This window comes from Oncorhynchus mykiss, chromosome 17, assembly GCF_057628025.1.
Source record: "Oncorhynchus mykiss isolate SJ-2025 chromosome 17, ASM5762802v1, whole genome shotgun sequence".
Classification (NCBI taxonomy): Eukaryota; Metazoa; Chordata; class Actinopteri; order Salmoniformes; family Salmonidae; genus Oncorhynchus; species Oncorhynchus mykiss.
In genome coordinates, this window is record NC_143038.1 from 42,582,370 (window position 1) to 42,601,001 (window position 18,632).

The window sequence follows — 18,632 nt, forward strand, 5'->3', positions numbered from 1 at the left end:
GACTGTTTAAGTCCCCGTGTTTGGGGCATTTGTTTTGTTGTGCGCCCTGTGTTTCGTGGGGTTGGCTTATGTTCGCCGTTTTGTGCATTAAATATAGCACTACCCTGAACTCTCTGCTTCCTGCACCTGACTTCTCACCCACTACACCCAGTACGTTACAAACACGAGGCTGCTTGTTTCCAACATTAGGACTGTTTTCTTCAGGAAATGTTGTCCGCTTCATGTTTTGTCCCTTGCCACGTGAAAACCCTACACTGCATTCACTTGCATTTGCAATCAACTTATAATTACAATTCAACAATTTGAATACTGGGAGGGGCCAAGACAAAACTCACTCCTCAGATGGCACCTCATTGTGTTGTTCCTCCTCATTGGTCGCAGTAACTTGCTCCTCACTGTATCTCCCAAGAGTAATAGTTTCTGGACCTTGTGGTAGCCCAACACCCTCAGTCATCTTTGAGTTCAGGATCTGTGAACGAAAACATGCAGCTAATTACTTACCAATAGCTTTAAGATTAGACTGCTAGGTGCAGGAGGAGTACATAACATGTCCCATGTGGCTCTGTTGGTAGAGCATGGCACTTGCAACGCCAGGGTTATGGGTTTAATTTCCACGGGGACCAAAAATGTATGCACTCACTAGTGTAAGTCGCTCTGGATAAGAGCGTCTGCTAAATTACATAAATGCACTTTGTGTACTATATGGCACATTCTGTTCCTCACATTGATAGTTGATGTTTGTGAGTGCGAGTATGAGTGTGTGTGTCTCACCTTGAGTTCAGCCCTCAGTAGAATCTGACTGTCAGGTGAGGCTCCATCCAGACTCAGCCACTGATCCAGGACCAGATCTGGTTTTGACAGCAGTTCTCTGATTGGTACCACCAGAGAACCTATCGCCTGATCCCAAGCACTGGAGAGCTAGAGAAATTTAAATACAGAGTGAATTAGAAAGGAAAAGAGAAAAGGGTAGAATGGGAGATTTGTATGGATGAATTGCATTTAACAGTGACTGTGCAAGCTGTTTACAGTGGGGTTATGGTTCGGTTTGGTTTCGGTACAGCGGGGCAATTAAATGCCATTCACAACGTTCCCAAGATTGACTGTTGTGACAGGATTGTTATGTTGGGCATTATGGGAGGTGGAAATACCAGTTGGACGCATTCATGTGATTTGAACAATTGTCTAACTGCCAACAAGCTACGTCAACTATAAACTAAGAGTACAGCTATTAGGCTTGAAAACAAATGATAAAGTAAAAAATACACAATAATAGATGGCTTTTTATGAATAATATTTTGTTGTTGCATTTAACTCCCGAAAATGCTGATATATAGAGAAATTTCCTTAGTAGGTACCATCAGAGGTCACCATGTGGGACAAGTGGGTGCTCAGAACTATAGATGAGTTTCCCACTAAATTAGAAGTTGGAGGGCCATTCACAAGGATTTTTCCCAGTCGTAATGTGGTAAAATTCCACTTCCTACTTGGTTACGAACGCACCAAGACACTGCCTCATTTAGTGCCAGTTGCGCACTTGTGACTCTCGTACTGTGCTACAGACACGCCCTGTTTACATCTCCCACTCTGGCGTAATATGATAGGCTGTCACTGTGAAGTAAGCGCAACACAGGGTGCATTGGCCAATTCATTGAAAACTTCGGCTTTGGCTTGCTTATATAGAGCGGGTACTACCTGTTTGCTGAAATGGGTGCAAGAGGGAAGTTCGTAACGTGGCTCGAGCACTTTCATTTTCCATTGGTTTTGTCTTGTCTTCCATCACACCTGGTTCCAATTCCATCAATTACATGTTGTGTTTTTAACCCTCTGTTCCCCCGCATGTCCTTGTCGGTAATTGTTTTCTTGTAGTGCTTATGGTGATATTCACCGGGTTTTGTTTGACCCATTTATTGTATTGTTCTGTTGACGGTGGTTTATGGATATTAAACGAAACCGTTGTAAATCAGTTTCCGCTCTCCTGCACCTGACTTCTCTTCCGCCAGTACGCACCACACTACAGGGTGCTATAAACCAAATACTGTAAAAAATATATAAACATACCCTACCTATCGCTCTTGTAATTTCTTTGGCCAGGTCAGAATCAGCTGCCAAGGGCTGCATGAATGCAGAGGGGAGACAATTGCCTTTCCATCTTGCTCCGGTATACTCGGGTGATGTCAGCGTAAATGTGTCAACATATTTGAGTTGTTGGCAGCTGCATAAGCTATTCTCGTTGAGCGTGGCGACATACTGTTAATCTTTTACCCACAACTCTCTGTCCATCGTCGTTGTAATCTACTGAGAATCCAAAATGTTCCCAACCTGGAGATTTAAATGATGGAGGATCCTCCAATTCTGGTGAATCGATCCCACCACTCGCCATCATACAGAACTAGTTCCTGGCTGCGCTTCACAAAAGGACAATTTGAAATGCGGCCATTAAGATTTTAATTTTGATTACAACGTTTACATAGGCTCATAGGCTCTAGTTATTTTAACGGAATAGCCTGAAATGTCAGCTCAGATTTACTCAAGAGGCATAGGCCTAAAACGCAAAGTATATAGGCTTAGTGTTTTTATTTTGCCAATATACAGTGCCTTGCGAAAGTATTCGGCCCCCTTGAACTTTGCGACCTTTTGCCACATTTCAGGCTTCAAACATAAAGATATAAAACTGTATTTTTTTGTGAAGAATCAACAACAAGTGGGACACAATCATGAAGTGGAACGACATTTATTGGATATTTCAAACTTTTTTAACAAATCAAAAGCTGAAAAATTGGGCGTGCAAAATTATTCAGCCCCCTTAAGTTAATACTTTGTAGCGCCACCTTTTGCTGCGATTACAGCTGTAAGTCGCTTGGGGTATGTCTCTATCAGTTTTGCACATCGAGAGACTGAAATTTTTTCCCATTCCTCCTTGCAAAACAGCTCGAGCTCAGTGAGGTTGGATGGAGAGCATTTGTGAACAGCAGTTTTCAGTTCTTTCCACAGATTCTCGATTGGATTCAGGTCTGGACTTTGACTTGGCCATTCTAACACCTGGATATGTTTATTTTTGAACCATTCCATTGTAGATTTTGCTTTATGTTTTGGATCATTGTCTTGTTGGAAGACAAATCTCCGTCCCAGTCTCAGGTCTTTTGCAGACTCCATCAGGTTTTCTTCCAGAATGGTCCTGTATTTGGCTCCATCCATCTTCCCATCAATTTTAACCATCTTCCCTGTCCCTGCTGAAGAAAAGCAGGCCCAAACCATGATGCTGCCACCACCATGTTTGACAGTGGGGATGATGTGTTCAGCTGTGTTGCTTTTACGCCAAACATAATGTTTTGCATTGTTGCCAAAAAGTTCAATTTTGGTTTCATCTGACCAGAGCACCTTCTTCCACATGTTTGGTGTGTCTCCCAGGTGGCTTGTGGCAAACTTTAAACAACACTTTTTATGGATATCTTTAAGAAATGGCTTTCTTCTTGCCACTCTTCCATAAAGGCCAGATTTGTGCAATATACGACTGATTGTTGTCCTATGGACAGAGTCTCCCACCTCAGCTGTAGATCTCTGCAGTTCATCCAGAGTGATCATGGGCCTCTTGGCTGCATCTCTGATCAGTCTGAAAGTTTAGAGGGACGGCCAGGTCTTGGTAGATTTGCAGTGGTCTGATACTCCTTCCATTTCAATATTATCGCTTGCACAGTGCTCCTTGGGATGTTTAAAGCTTGGGAAATATTTTTGTATCCAAATCCGGCTTTAAACTTCTTCACAACAGTATCTCGGACCTGCCTGGTGTGTTCCTTGTTCTTCATGATGCTCTCTGCGCTTTTAACGGACCTCTGAGACTATCACAGTGCAGGTGCATTTATACGGAGACTTGATTACACACAGGTGGATTGTATTTATCATCATTAGTCATTTAGGTCAACATTGGATCATTCAGAGATCCTCACTGAACTTCTGGAGAGAGTTTGCTGCACTGAAAGTAAAGGGGCTGAATAATTTTGCACGCCCAATTTTTCAGTTTTTGATTTGTTAAAAAAGTTTGAAATATCCAATAAATGTCGTTCCACTTCATGATTGTGTCCCACTTGTAGTTGATTCTTCACAAAAAAATACAGTTTTATATCTTTATGTTTGAAGCCTGAAATGTGGCAAAAGGTATTTATTCCTTCGGGTTCACAATGCAGACCGAACTAAGGTCCCTTTACCGAACGGTTCGGTACGAATATGTGTACCGTTACACCCCTAGTGAGTGACATTATGTTTAGATTAAACATTATCCATGTTTAGCAACTCCATCCTGAAGCAGACTGAACTCTCACCTTCACTATGAGTATCTCCTCTCTGGGGTCACGAACCAGGAAGTAGAAAGCCTCATCCCACTGGGGGGAATTGGTGCGATCACACACCTTCAGAGAGACAAATAAGTTCACATTCAAGGCAGATCCTGTTACAAGTCAAACATCTCAGCTCTACATGTACTGTATCTCACCTTGGTTCTGTAGGTTGTCTTCCCCAGAACTAGCTCAGCTCCAGCCTTTGGCTCCTTCCCACTCTTCTTAAACTACAAAAAACATAGAGATCAAACAATACAACAGTCCTAACAAAAAATCATTGTGAGACACGAGACAAAATAAAAAAGCAACATCTGTGCTTAACCCATATTACAGCTGTAAAAGACAACAGACCCAATGACAGCAAACCAATGCCAGGGTTCATAAGCTCAAAGTGACTCAGTGTCTGAGGTGACTCACAGGCAGTGAGTGGGCTCTATCCATGTAGACGAAGAGCAAAGCAGTAGAGGGAACAGCCTTGTTCTGGTAGGACTGGAGAGACTGCAGCTGCAGCACCTGGAACATGAGGAGGTTAGAGTTAAATCACATCAAAACAGGTGGTTAAAAGGTTAAAAACTAGTAATAGAATGAGAGATAGGGCAAAATGGGGAAGGGGGAAGGGGGAAAAAAACAACATTTGTAGAGACAGAGAGGAGAGAAATAGAACTGACCTGATCCAGTCTGTCTGGTTCTGATACTGTAGGTACCCACTCCAGTACCAGGTGAACACGACCTGACTTCACATCATTCAGAGTGTACCACTAGAACAGACACAAATCACACATCAGATAGAGTGTTCTGAAACTAAAAGTAATGCAATATGAAGATGAGTGTTCCAATGAAAGAGAGTACAGACATTATTTAGTACAAGAGAAGAGGGAGACATGTAAACCTTACCTGGTCTGTATACTGGGAGTGTATGATGTCTCTCATACTGATGTTACACCTGTACAAAAAAAATGGCGCATCATTGTAGACCAAAGTAAAACTAAACACTTACAGGGAACTACAAAGCATGCTTCAAATCAAGACAACAACAGGGTAACAAAACATTACAGGACATCGGCTGAGTACCAGACCAGCGCCCTATGGCCTCTGGTCAAAAGTGATGTACTCTATAGGGAATAGAGTGTCATTTTGGACACAAAAGCAGTTTCTCACCTGCCCAGGAAGTCATCCTTGTCCATGTCTTTATCATACAGCTCTACCTTGACCTCCTGACCTGCCTGTGGTGTCATCACAGTCTGGGGACAAACATCACAATGATGTTAAAACCATAGGGAGGAATCACACATATAGAGCACAACGGACAGTGATAGACCAAATGTAAAATACTAATATTTTTACAGTAAAGTGTACAAAGTACGCATTTCCACTATTTTCACTCATCAGAGAGGAATATATTTCATGAAATGGAGTTATAGAGAACAGTTTACACATACAGAGACCACAATTAGATAGAGAAAGAAGAGACCGTGCTGCAGAGAGCTAAAGACGAAAACAAGGTTGACTACAGTCAGAATACAATGTTGGTTACACTTGGCCAGATCTGGGGTCAATTCTATAGTCGCTATTGTCACACCCTGACCTTAGAGAGCCCTCGGGGTTCTCCGTGGTGTTTTAGGTCAGGTCGTGACTAGGGGGGTTTCTAGGTATTATATTTCTATGTTGGTGTGTGTGTGTATGGTTCCCAATTGGAGGCAGCTGATGATCGTTACCTCTAATTGGGGATCATGCTTAGTGTGTCCTTTTTCCCACCTGCGATGTGGGATATTGTTTTGTATGAGTGCCTATGTGCGCTACGTATTTCACGATCGTTATATCTTTGTTGTTTTGGAAGTTTCACTATCATTAAAATGTGGAACTCTACTCACGCTCCGCCTTGGTCTAATTATTCATGACAGAATATCCCACCACTACAGGACCAAGCAGCGTGCCCAGGAGGTAAAGGAGAGTTGGTCATGGGAAGAGATACAGTGCCTTGCGAAAGTATTCGGCCCCCTTGAACTTTGCGACCTTTTGCCACATTTCAGGCTTCAAACATAAAGATATAAAACTGTATTTTTTTGTGAAGAATCAACAACAAGTGGGACACAATCATGAAGTGGAACGACATTTATTGGATATTTAAAACTTTTTTAACAAATCAAAAACTGAAAAATTGGGCGTGCAAAATTATTCAGCCCCCTTAAGTTAATACTTTGTAGCGCCACCTTTTGCTGCGATTACAGCTGTAAGTCGCTTGGGGTATGTCTCTATCAGTTTTTCTCCACGCACCAGGCCTCCACTGCGTCTCCCCAGCCCGGTACGTCCTCTGCCAGCTCCCCGCACTCGTCCACCAGTGCGTGTTTACAGTCCGGAGTCTCTAGCGACGGTCTACAGCCCGAAACCTCTAGCGACGGTTCACGGTCCGGAGCTTCCAGCGACGGTTCACGGTCCGGAGCTTCTAGCAACGGTTCACGCCCCGGAGCCAACATCGACGGTCCACGGCCCAGAGCCTCCAGCGACGAGCCACTGTCTGAGCGGGTGCTACGTCCCGCACCGGAGCCGCCACCGACGCTAGTTGCCCACCCTAACCCTCCCCATCTAGTTTCAGGTTTTTTAGGTCAGGTCGTGACTAGGGGGGTTTCTAGGTATTATATTTATATGTTGGTGTGTGTATGGTTCCCAATTATGAGTGCCTATGTGCGCTACGTATTTCACGATCGTTATATCTTTGTTGTTTTGGAAGTTTCACTATCATTAAAATGTGGAACTCTACTCACGCTGCGCCTTGGTCTAATTATTCATACGACGGTCGTGACAGCTATACAGGTTGCTTAGGAGTTACTTGAAACAAATATATTTTCTGTTCAGAGAACAGTCAAGGTAATTGGAAAAAACATGTACAAAAATAAACAATTCACAGGAAATATTTAAACGTGACAAATGGTTTATTTTCAACCATTTCAATGATTTTGAGATTCAATTATGGGGGATTTTCACTCAATGCGTTTTATGCAACTGCGCACAGGGCTCAGGACCCTTAAGAGTGGTCATAAATGATGACATCACAATGCGGATGACATCAACATTCCATTTAACAGACAGTTACTCAGATTTGGAGTTAGTTGTGTGAAGGCGGGTGTTGGTAAGTACCTGCATTTTATTTTAGTATTTAGGCTAAACATACATTTTTCAGTGAGAAAACAGACATTGACATCTTATTTGTATGACCATACTCTGAGGATAACTTCTACAAATACCACACATTACTTAGGTGATGGGTTTGTATTTCTGAGCTTTAACTATTGTTCATCAATAGTTATAATAGGAGACATGAGGGGTGCAATTAAGCTTGGGAGGGGCTGAGTGCAGGGAAAACGGTCACATGTGGCAGTACTGATAAGGGGGGAAGAGAGCTGGGGGATAAGGGGGTCTAGGTCAGGTCACGTTAAGGGAAAAGGAACCGTTTATTGCCCATATCACTTGGGAATAGTTTAAATTAATTAAATACCCTAAACTTAAGCTATGTTCAATGTTAGCAGACATTGTAATAATGATAAAAGTCACAGAGGATTTTCTTCTGAATAACTGGTCAGGGCATAGCACTTTCCATTCAGCTTCAGGCAACGTTGATGTAAGGCCCTATCCCACGTGGGGTGCTACTTCTATCCGTCACGCCCATTGTAGCTTATATCAATGTAATTACACCCAACACAATGTTGTAAAACAGAATGCTTCCCACCACTAGATCACATAACTAGACGTGAGATTGAAACGACCATATTAATCATCATGAAACGGCCTTGGAAGTTCCATAAGTATAAACCAACAAAATTCATTATTTTTTACATTAACCTGTTTAAATGCATTGATATGGCTTAATTGAGCTTAGTCCAGACTCGTTTTAGTTGAAAATACCATGACGGTACACAAGGGGAATTTAAAACAAACAGATTTTTTTTTGCAGGTCTTTTGTTTCCCCACATTTATTGAATTAATTTCCCATCAAGAAAATGTATCCCCATTCCCAAATCAAATACCTTCATCGATACCACAAAAACCACAGACAAATACAGATTTTTACTCCAATCTGGCGACCCTCATAAAATCCGACATAGTACCAGTATCCCAAAGTATGAAGTGAAAACAAGCATAAAAAACAGCATTGCCATTAAATAATAAAAAATTAAAAACGTACGGTAACTATAATATTATATGTATTTCGGTGACAACCTGGTTGATTAACAATATTGGGTTGTTAACACGTTTGTTTTTTATATAAATAAATGTGGGACACAAAAAAAAGCAGTGTAGAACACGACTGCCCAAAATCTATCATAGTCCTGACTCGTTGGCCCCCCCAAAAGTTTTTTTACTATCAATGAAGTCGCACAAAAATGTGTCTTTTCCTACAAATAAAATCACAATTTTTTTTGTCTTTTCACACGAATTAAGCCACACAAAAAACACACGAAATCTGCTGAAATACTTTTTGTACATATCACGAAAACTGCTGAAATACTTATTGTGTATATTTTTGCATGAATTGACTCCCATGGCTGACCTATACTTCTCTATAACTGGGCTAATAACTCAAATGGGCTAATAACTCATCAACGAGCAAAGAATATCAACAAATGTGCACACGCACGACTCTGTGCTCTGACCTGAAAAGTGCATTCACTCGCGGGTGATTGGTTGAAAGACCCCCGCCAAAAAGAATAGTAGATATTTGGATGAGGCAGGCTCTGTGGTCCCTATTTGAATAGATAGATCCTGGTTAGTCTCAAACTATCAGAACGTTTTGACCAATCAGAGGACTCGTTGGAGTGGCTGAGATCCATACAGGTCAGGTTTAGTGGGTGGAGCTTAAGTCATAACAACCACGTGAGTTGATGGGTGATGCGTCATGCTTGAATCACAAAAGTAATGTCATACAGCTTTATTCTGGATTTAAAAAAAATGTAATTATCAATCTACACACTATACCCCATAATGACAAAGCGAAAACCTTTTTTTTATTTTTTAAATTTTTGCAAATGTATACATTTTTTAAAACAGAAATACCTTATTTACATAAGTATTCAGACCCTTTGCTATGGGACTTGAAATTGAGCTCATGTGCATCCTGTTTCCATTGATCATCCTTGAGATGATTCTACAACTTGATTGGAGTACACCTGGGATGCCATCCCCACCAACACTCTTCCTAGAGCTGGCTGCCCTGCCAAAAGGCACATAAAGGACTCTCAAATCATGAGAAACATGATTCTCTGGTCTGATGAAACCAAGATTTAACTATTTTTCCTGAATGCCAAGTGTCACATTTGGAGGAAAACTGGCTCCATCCTTAAGGTGAAGCATGGTGGTGACAGCATCATGTTGTGGGGATGTTTTTCAGCGGCAGAGACTGGGAGACTAGTCAAGATCGAGGGAAAAAAAACGGAGCAAAGTACAGAGAGATCCTTGATGAAAACCTGCTCCAGAGCGCTCAGGACCACAGACTGGGGTGAAGGTTCACCTTCCAACAGGACAACGACCCTAAGCACACAGCCAAGACAATGCAGGAGTGGCTGCGGGACAAGTCTCTGAATATCCTTGAGTGGCCCAGCAAGAGTCCGGACTTGAACCCGATCTAACATCTCTGGAAAACTGAAAATAGCTGTGCATCGACGCTCCCCATCCAACCTGACAGAGCTTGAGAGGATCTGCAGAGAAGAATGGGAGAAACTCGCCAAATACAGGTGCGCCCAGCTTGTAGCATCATTCCCAAGACTCAAGGCTGTAATCGCTGCCAAAGGTGCTTCAACAAAATACTGATTAAAGGGTCTGAATACTTACGTACATGTGATGTCAGTTACATTTTAAAATAAGGCTGTAAAATGTGGAAAAAGTCAAGAGGTCTGAATACTTTCCAAACGCACTGTATGGTAGAGACATGGGTTTTGGACTGTTGTTTTTCTTACTGAATTGAATGGGCATATTTGTGTAAACATTTAATTCATTCATCCTTTTATTGGTGAACACCCTACTATGTGTTTATGATTAGACCGATGTAACACTACTCTAAGTATTATGTAATACTGTATAATATATTATGTAAATGGAGCTGTACTGACAAAAAACAAGTTAATATGGGTTTACGGTTTAAAATGTATATAGACACAACACATTTTTCCTAAAAACTACAACTCCCTCCATACATACCTCATACATCTCATTCCAGATAGGGTGGAGGTTCTCCTTGATCACATGACTCTTAAACATGACCCCTCCGATGTTGATCTTGACATAGGGGTCACTCTTGCCCTTCTTCAGGCCCCCCATCAGGTTGTCCTTGGCGATAAGATTCTGGGCCTCCAGCAGGTGGATTCTCAGCAGCCCCTAAAAACAAACACTTGTAACAAGACTGCACAAATACAGCAGTATAGCATGACATACCTAATTCACACAGTACTGTATGTGGTACTATACTGTATACCTAAAAAAAAAACTGTAATAATGGCCTTCACTGGTATACTGTATCTCACCTCAGAGCCAAAGCTGGGACTAGGGTTGGTGTGTGTGGGCAGTGTTTCAGGGGGACTGGGTTCCTCAGTGAGCTCCTCAGGTACTTTCCCAGAGACCATCTCAGTAGCTGTTACTCTCTTAGCCTTCTCTGGCTCTGGTGCTGGGATAGAGGGAAGGCTGGGGACTGGAGCACTGGGAGTGTCCACTGAACTAGACATGAGCAGACTTGGTGAAATAAAATAGAAATTGGTTAATCGTGTGTGTTTGTGTGTATGTGTGTATTAGTACACCCTCATTTGTTCTACCTCTTCTGCACTGTGTTTCTCTCCAGTCTCTGTTCAGCAGTAGAGGCGGCTTGAGCTCTGGATTGATCTGCCCTCTCCACATCAATCTCACACTTCTTGGGACACAGCAGCTGTAGTAGAACAACACATTTAATAACACCACCATATAACCTTATTACAAAATATCATGCATTGAATTAACACACGTCTAAAGTGACTCCTACAGAGTAATCGAGTGTTTGTTAAGTGCAAGTATGTCTCACCTTGAGTTCAGCCCTCAGTAGAATCTGACTGTCAGGTGAGGCTCCATCCAGACTCAGCCACTGATCCAGGACCAGATCTGGTTCTGACAGCAGCTCTCTGATTGGTACCACCAGAGAACCAATAGGCAAGGTCCAACTGTGAGACAACTAGAGGAGAAGAGAAAATGGAAGATGAATGAATAACCTCGTAATTCTGTGAAGAGTATAGTACCCTTTTATAAAAACCCACATCTTTAAGCTCTGATCTAAAAAATATATTTTAACATACACACTTACCTTCACTATGAGGAGCTCTTCTCTGGGGTCATGAACCAGGAAGTAAAAAGCCTCGTCCCACTGGGGTGAGATGGTGCGATCACACACCTTAATAGAGATAGAAAGGAGGCATGAGCAGTAATTCACTGTCACAGATGAAAATATCAAATCAAATTGTATGTCACATGTGCCATATACGTGAAATGCTTACTTACAAGCCCTTAACCAGCAATGCAGTTCAAGGAATAGAGTTAAGAAAATATTTACTAAATAAAATGAAATAAAAAATAAAACAAAAAGTAATAATAAAATAACAATAACGAGGCTATATACAGGGGGTACCGGTACAGAGTCAATGTGTGGGGGTACAGTCTGCGGGGGTACAGGTTAGTCGAGGTGATTTGTACATCTAAGTAGAGGTAAAGTGATAATAAACAGCGAGTAGCAGCAGTGTAAAAACAAAAGGGGTCAATGTAAATAGTCTGGGTGGCCATTTGATTAATTGTTCAGCAGTCTTATGGCTTGGGGTAGAATACCATATTAATATGACCATATTATTTTTAAGACACATTGAATGGTTTTACAGTGTCATATGTCCATTTTTAACAGGACACATTGAATGGGTTGTCTGTCTCACCGTAGTTTTATGGGAAGTCCCCCCCACAACAAGTTCAGCTCCAACTTTTGGCTCCTTCCCACTCTTCTTAAGCTGGAAACACGCCACAATAAATAAACATTCAAAACAAACACACTGCACGTGCACAAAAGAGGCACCCAGGTTCATATGCAAAATATAATTAGTCCTCTAAACATAAACATCATTAACATTAGCCCTGCACACAAAATCATAAGACCCCCTCCAAACTGAGAAAGAGGTGCAAAGACTCACTGGCAGGCCGTCTGCCCTCTCCACAAACACAAAGAGTAGAGCCATAGAGGGAACCGCCTTGTTGTGGTAGGACTGCCTGGACTGGAACTGGAACACCTTGGGGACATTTACACAGGTCACTGGGTCTGTATGGCACTGTGTACAAGGATGCATTACTCTGATGGCAGTGTGTATAATGATTTTATTTATTTTTTATTTTATTTAACTAGGCAAGTCAGTTAAGAACAAATTCTTATTTACAATAACGGCCTACCCCGGCCAAACCTGGTCCAACTGTGCGCCACCCTACTGGACTCAAAATTCACAGCCGGTTGTGATAGTGTGTAGTGACGTCTCTAGCACCGAGATGCAGTGCCTTAGACCGCTGCGCCACTCGGGAACCCCATGACACGTGTAATGTGTACTGTACTGTGTAATACTGCCTATTATAAAGCTTATGTTTTGCAAAAGAGATTCTCTTATCACAATACGATATCTCTAATAAAAGAGGAAGAAGGGCTGACCTGGTCCAGTATGTCTGGTTCTGATACTGTAGGTACCCACTCCAGTACCAGGTGAACACGACCTGACTTCACATCATTCAGAGTGTACCACTGGAACAGAGAAACAACAACTCAGTGCAGTCTACCACTGAAACAGGGAAACTAGTGAGCTTTTACATAGGATGGCAACATACGCAGTGGTCTGTTTGTGTGAAGGAAAGTATGAAGTCATGTTAACTCTGATGCAGGCAGGCAGATCTCACCTGGTCAGTGTATTGAGAGGTGATGATATCCTTCAAACTAATCTTCAACCTGTATAGGTACATAGGAATATCAGGTTAGAGCACAAACTGTACAAACAAACGGAAAATGGAGCAAAATCTAATCCGTGGGAGTTATATGTCCATGCCCTAGGGGGTGCCAAAGTCACCACACATAGAAATCTATCTAGTTCCCAGAGACTCCATTTGCATCCCAAATGACACCCTAAAGTAGTGCGCTATATAGAGAATATATTGCCATTTGGGTCACAACCTGCATACCTGCCCATGAAGTCATCTTTCATGTCCATGTCCTTATCAAATATCTCTACATGGAGCTCCTGGCCAGGCAGCGTGGTCAGAACCACCTGGGAGACAACACAACACACAGCTTCAGCTTCAGTAAAAGCAATATCCTACATACTAAAACTGGAAACACACAGGGAAGCACTGAGATTTTGAGGTCACCTAATATTTTCCTCCAAATAATGTGTAAATACTCATTGGTAGACTGCTGTCCTGGTTGTTAACAGTGTTCATTTCGTCAACAATAACTATGACGAAAGATATTCGCCCCATGACCGATTTTTCCTATCGAAAGCTAATGACGATAACGATATGAGATGCCATGAAAAAAACAATAAATGTAAGAAATTAGTTTTCATTTTAGTTGACGAAAATGTGACGAGACGAGGATTTCACGTGAGACTAATAGACATTCAATTTGACATGAAGCTCCTTTTCATCTGTTTTGTCCAATCATAAGCATGAATGCCTTTGCAGAATATGTAATGCAAACCTCTCATTGGCAGAATTAACGTCTTTCAATTGCGCGGTCCGGCTCTTCCACACAGCTCCAATGAGGTCACTTCAGTCACTCGTCAATCTTTTGAACTGGTGCGCTGTCACGCCCTGACCTTAGAGATCCTTATTATTCTCTATGTTTGGTTAGGTCAGGGTGTGACTCGGGTGGGAAATTCTATGTTTTCTATTTCTTTGTTTTTGGCCGAGTGTGGTTCCCAATCAGAGGCAGCTGTCTATCGTAATCTCTAGTTGGGAATCATACTTAGGCAGCCTGTTTTCCACCTGAGTTTGTGGGATCTTGTTTTCTGTTTAGTATCTGAGCCTGACAGAACTGTGCGCTTTCGTTTTTTGTCTTTGTTATTTTGTTTTGGTGTCATCAATAAAAAGACGATGTACGCCTACCACGCTGCGCCTTGGTCCACTCTTCATTCTACAACCGAGAGCTGTTACATGTGCATTCAGGACACTTCAGTTGTAACTGACCTAAACTAGAAACAATAATGTTTACTCTCTCTTACTTTCATGTAGGCTATTTCTGCTTAGATCACATCAGAAGCTCTATGTTATTAATCTGTGTTGTCGCTCTCGCGCTTTGCAAATGCGACTGCAGTAGTTTTTTCCCCCAATTGGAAATAGGAATGCTATTTGCTGAATATTAGAGTACAGTAGCCTAACATTTCTGGCATTGTTGGAAAGCTCAGATTCTCCCCCTGTTAGGGGAGTCAATATTATTTACTCCAATCCAAAGGTTATGATGGGGAGAAAAGAGATGTATGCCTTCATTGTTTACCTGTAGCCAAGGCTTTGTAGCCTATGGTAAATCATGGCTGGCATAGGTTACATTCTGCCACAATAGCAATGTGCCAGCTATATGAGGGTCTAGTTGGACAAGGCTATCTTAATGTGCACATGATGATATAGATTATTTCATGAGGGGAAAATGCAATAAAATGACTGTGATTAAAACTAGACTAAAATGGTCCAGAGTTTTAGCCGACTGACAACAAAAACTAAGGATGAAAATACTCAAATGTGACTAAGTCTAAAAGGTATTTTAGTCATAAAGACGAACACTAAAACTAAATCTAAAATAGCTTCCAAAATGATCACTGGTTGATAAGCACTCTTTCTATGGTTCTGTTTTCTGATGACCAGAAGCCTCCTTGAACTCATTATAACCCTACAGTGGTATGACTGTCCGTTTTAACCAATTACTTTATTTGTTTTGTTAAAATGTTCTGACTTGAAAATTTAAGATAATATTAGGTTGATATCGTACCTCATAAATCTCGTTCCAGGTGGGGTTGAGGTTCCTATTGATGACCCGACTTTCAAAGGTCTCACCCCCGATGTTGATCTTAACATAGGGGTCACTCTTGCCCTTTACCATGCCCCCCATCATGTTGTCCTTTGGGACCAGATTTTGGCCCTCTAGAAGGTGGATTCTAAGCACCCCCTAAAACAACAAAACACTGAAATTCAGTATAGACTCAGACTCTTCAACATTGCAATCATACTTTAACTTGGTTTAATTGTAACTACCTTAGTTACTAACAATAACATGTATGTCCATGTATATTACATGCTTTACCTCTGTGGCAAAGCTGGGGTCAGGGGAGGTCTGTTGGGGGCGTATCTTTGAGAAACCAGCTGCTAGGCCAGCTGCCTCTGTAGAGGAAGTGGGAATGTTCTCCTCATCCAACCATAGCACCTGAGAGAAAAAGGGAGAGTGAGAAACAATGAGAGAGAAACAAAGAGAGAGAGAGAGAGAGAGAGAGAGAGAGAGAGAGAGAGAGGGAGAGAGAGAGAGAGAGAAACATAAGAAACAAAGAGAGAGAAACAAAGAGAGAAACAAAGAGAGAGACACAAAGAGAGAGAGAGACAGATAGAGAAACAAAGAGAGAGAAACAAAGCGAGAGAGACAGATAGAGAAACAAAGAGAGACAGATAAAGAGAGACAGAAAGAAAGAAAGAAAGAAAGAAAGAGAGAAAGAAAGAAAGAAAGAAAGAAAGAAAGAAAGAAAGAAAGAAAGAAAGAAAGAAAGAGAGAGAGAAAGAAAGAGAGAGAGAAACAAAGAGAGAAACAAAGAGAGAGACACAAAGAGAGAGAGAGACAGATAGAGAAACAAAGAGAGAGAAACAAAGCGAGAGAGACAGATAGAGAAACAAAGAGAGACAGATAAAGAGAGACAGAAAGAAAGAAAGAAAGAAAGAAAGAGAGAAAGAAAGAAAGAAAGAAAGAAAGAAAGAAAGAAAGAAAGAAAGAGAGAGAGAAACAAAGAGAGAAACAAAGAGAGAGACACAAAGAGAGAGAGAGACAGATAGAGAAACAAAGAGAGAGAAACAAAGCGAGAGAGACAGATAGAGAAACAAAGAGAGACAGATAAAGAGAGACAGAAAGAAAGAAAGAAAGAAAGAGAGAAAGAAAGAAAGAAAGAAAGAAAGAAAGAAAGAAAGAAAGAAAGAAAGAAAGAAAGAGAGAGAAAGAGAAGAATGCATTACACATTGGCCAGACTGAGCTTTAGAGATGTGCATCCACCTTACAGTAGGTTGGGATTGAGAGGAGGAACCTGTCCTTACCCTGAGTACAGTGTTGATGTAGATGCGGCTGGCAGGGCCAGATTTGTCAAGCTGGAACCACTGGTCCAGAGACAGGTTGGGGCTGGACAGCAGACGGGACAGAGGGATGGACAGGGTACCTAGAGTCTGTATCCGGTCGTTGTCTTTCACCTGGAAGAGATGGGAGGATAGTGAGAATGTTCAATGAGGAATACACACATAGGAACGAGTGTGGTCATTCAACAGATTGCTATGAGGAAACAGACAGAAATAATGCATTCAAATAATGACAAATTGGTGCAAAACATGTAATGGGAGTTAGAATATCAAATCAAATCAAATCTTATTTGTCACATACACCTGGTTAGCAGATGTTAATGCGAGTGTAGCTAAATGCTTGTGCTTCTAGTTCCGACAATGCAGTATATCAAGGTACCTGAATGTCTATTGACTGCTTGCGTGGATCTGGGATGAAGAAGGTGAAGGCATCCTCCCACTCTGGGTTGATTGTCGTCCAACAGGTCTAAAAACAGTGTTAAGGAATAGAGAGAATGCTAAATAGGAGTGGGTTTGACTTCAAGGCAAAGGGTTATGATAGTCTATTACTATGGTAGCCACCTTTGGTCTTCAATTCCACTATAGGAGCCGGATGGAATACGTCTAGTAAGTCACTACTCTGGTAGTCTTACCCTGCTCTCTCGAGTGATGTCCTGCACAGACAACTGCACCATGGGACTGGGTTCTTTGTTGCCCTTCTTCATCTAAAACACACACATACAAACACACATCAACATATAAAACACACAAACAACTTGAACACTTTATTAATGTAGCACTACGGGGGCTTTGGTTTCGGCCCAGCACTATCAACATTTGATTCAACTAATCAAGTTATTGATAATTAGATTTGATTAGTTGAAACAGATGTGTTTGTGCTGGGTTTGTAACAAAAGCCTGCACACTCTGTAGCTCCTCAGGACTAGGGTTGGTAACCACTGGCATAGATGTTGCATAGCAACCGCCGAAAAACAGTAGAAAGAGGAAACAGAGTTGAGTGCCAAGAGTTTCAGGAAGTCTAAACACAGCACCACTATGGGTGTGTTTCATTACAGAAGGTTGTTCCCTCTCCTTGGCTCCCATTCACTTCCTTTTGCAGATCAGACAGGACTGGATAGGTGAAAACAACATGCCGTGACAGCTAGCCTTTAAAGCCGATGTTGCAATTATCTCAGATCAGTGATGGGAAGTGAACAAGGGCCGAGGGTAGGGAACAACTCTGTGTAACAAGAACCCTAGTGACAGTTGCAGCGCTACCCTCGCAGCCACAGACAGGATGCAGCTTAAGGGCTGAGAGAGGAGGAGGAGGAGGAGGGGGGAGGTTGACGAGGTGTGACTCACAGGAAGGGCTTCAGCCTTGTCCAGATACACTGCCAAGATGGCTGCCGAGGGGGGATCAGAAGTCTTACTGGACACTGTCAAGTTCTTGTTCCTCTGAAGAACCTGGGAGAGGAAGGGAGAGGGGGAGGAGATGAGAAGAGGGGAGAGGCACTTAGCTCTAAGCACTTTTCATTCTGCACATTCCTTCACTACAGCTCACTGCCAGCGTACACAGTCAGCACAGTGTATAATCAAACAAGAAGGAATGGGCCTCATACTGCTGTAACATTAACTTTGGGAGGAATATTATGATAGGGAGGATACAGATGCAGACCTGCTCCAGTTGCTCTGTATTGGGCAGCAAGACCAACCACTCCAGTCTGAAATGGACCCGTCCTGACTTGGTTTCTTTCAGGGTGAACCACTGAGAAACAAAAATACAGATTGGGATGGCAAAGTAGTGTCTAACCGTGTCAGACATTCAATACTCAAAATAACTCACTTCATCAACAACTGTGGACTTCTTCACGATACCCAAATCTATCTTGGTTCTGTAGGAAACGGCAGAGTGGGAGAGAGAAATAAACAAAAACAGAGAAAACAAGACAATGGAGAAAAATAAAGAAAAGAGATCCA

At 41.9% G+C, this 18,632-nt stretch overlaps 1 protein-coding gene across 2 annotated transcripts in view; it reads right to left on the reverse strand.

Moving 5' to 3' along the window:
* The window catches only part of esyt1b (extended synaptotagmin 1b), a 41,564-nt gene that overhangs the window by 6,439 nt on the left and 16,493 nt on the right, over positions 1-18,632 (reverse strand). Inside the window, exons 11-36 of one of the 2 annotated variants that reach the window (XM_036950328.2) lie at positions 18,499-18,547; positions 18,331-18,420; positions 18,018-18,119; positions 17,309-17,380; positions 17,056-17,142; positions 16,641-16,790; positions 15,652-15,771; positions 15,340-15,516; positions 13,539-13,624; positions 13,260-13,308; positions 13,018-13,107; positions 12,515-12,610; positions 12,263-12,334; positions 11,647-11,733; positions 11,371-11,517; positions 11,129-11,238; positions 10,844-11,033; positions 10,521-10,697; positions 5,490-5,572; positions 5,226-5,274; positions 5,000-5,089; positions 4,749-4,844; positions 4,487-4,558; positions 4,317-4,403; positions 772-918; positions 336-469 (exon numbers count right to left, since the gene is read on the reverse strand). In XM_036950328.2, coding sequence (XP_036806223.2) covers positions 336-469; positions 772-918; positions 4,317-4,403; positions 4,487-4,558; positions 4,749-4,844; positions 5,000-5,089; positions 5,226-5,274; positions 5,490-5,572; positions 10,521-10,697; positions 10,844-11,033; positions 11,129-11,238; positions 11,371-11,517; positions 11,647-11,733; positions 12,263-12,334; positions 12,515-12,610; positions 13,018-13,107; positions 13,260-13,308; positions 13,539-13,624; positions 15,340-15,516; positions 15,652-15,771; positions 16,641-16,790; positions 17,056-17,142; positions 17,309-17,380; positions 18,018-18,119; positions 18,331-18,420; positions 18,499-18,547 — 2,709 coding nt within the window. Of the gene's footprint in view, positions 1-335; positions 470-771; positions 919-4,316; positions 4,404-4,486; positions 4,559-4,748; positions 4,845-4,999; positions 5,090-5,225; positions 5,275-5,489; positions 5,573-10,520; positions 10,698-10,843; positions 11,049-11,128; positions 11,239-11,370; positions 11,518-11,646; positions 11,734-12,262; positions 12,335-12,514; positions 12,611-13,017; positions 13,108-13,259; positions 13,309-13,538; positions 13,625-15,339; positions 15,517-15,651; positions 15,772-16,640; positions 16,791-17,055; positions 17,143-17,308; positions 17,381-18,017; positions 18,120-18,330; positions 18,421-18,498; positions 18,548-18,632 lie in introns of both variants that reach the window. The other variant, XM_021569148.3, reaches the window with a different exon arrangement.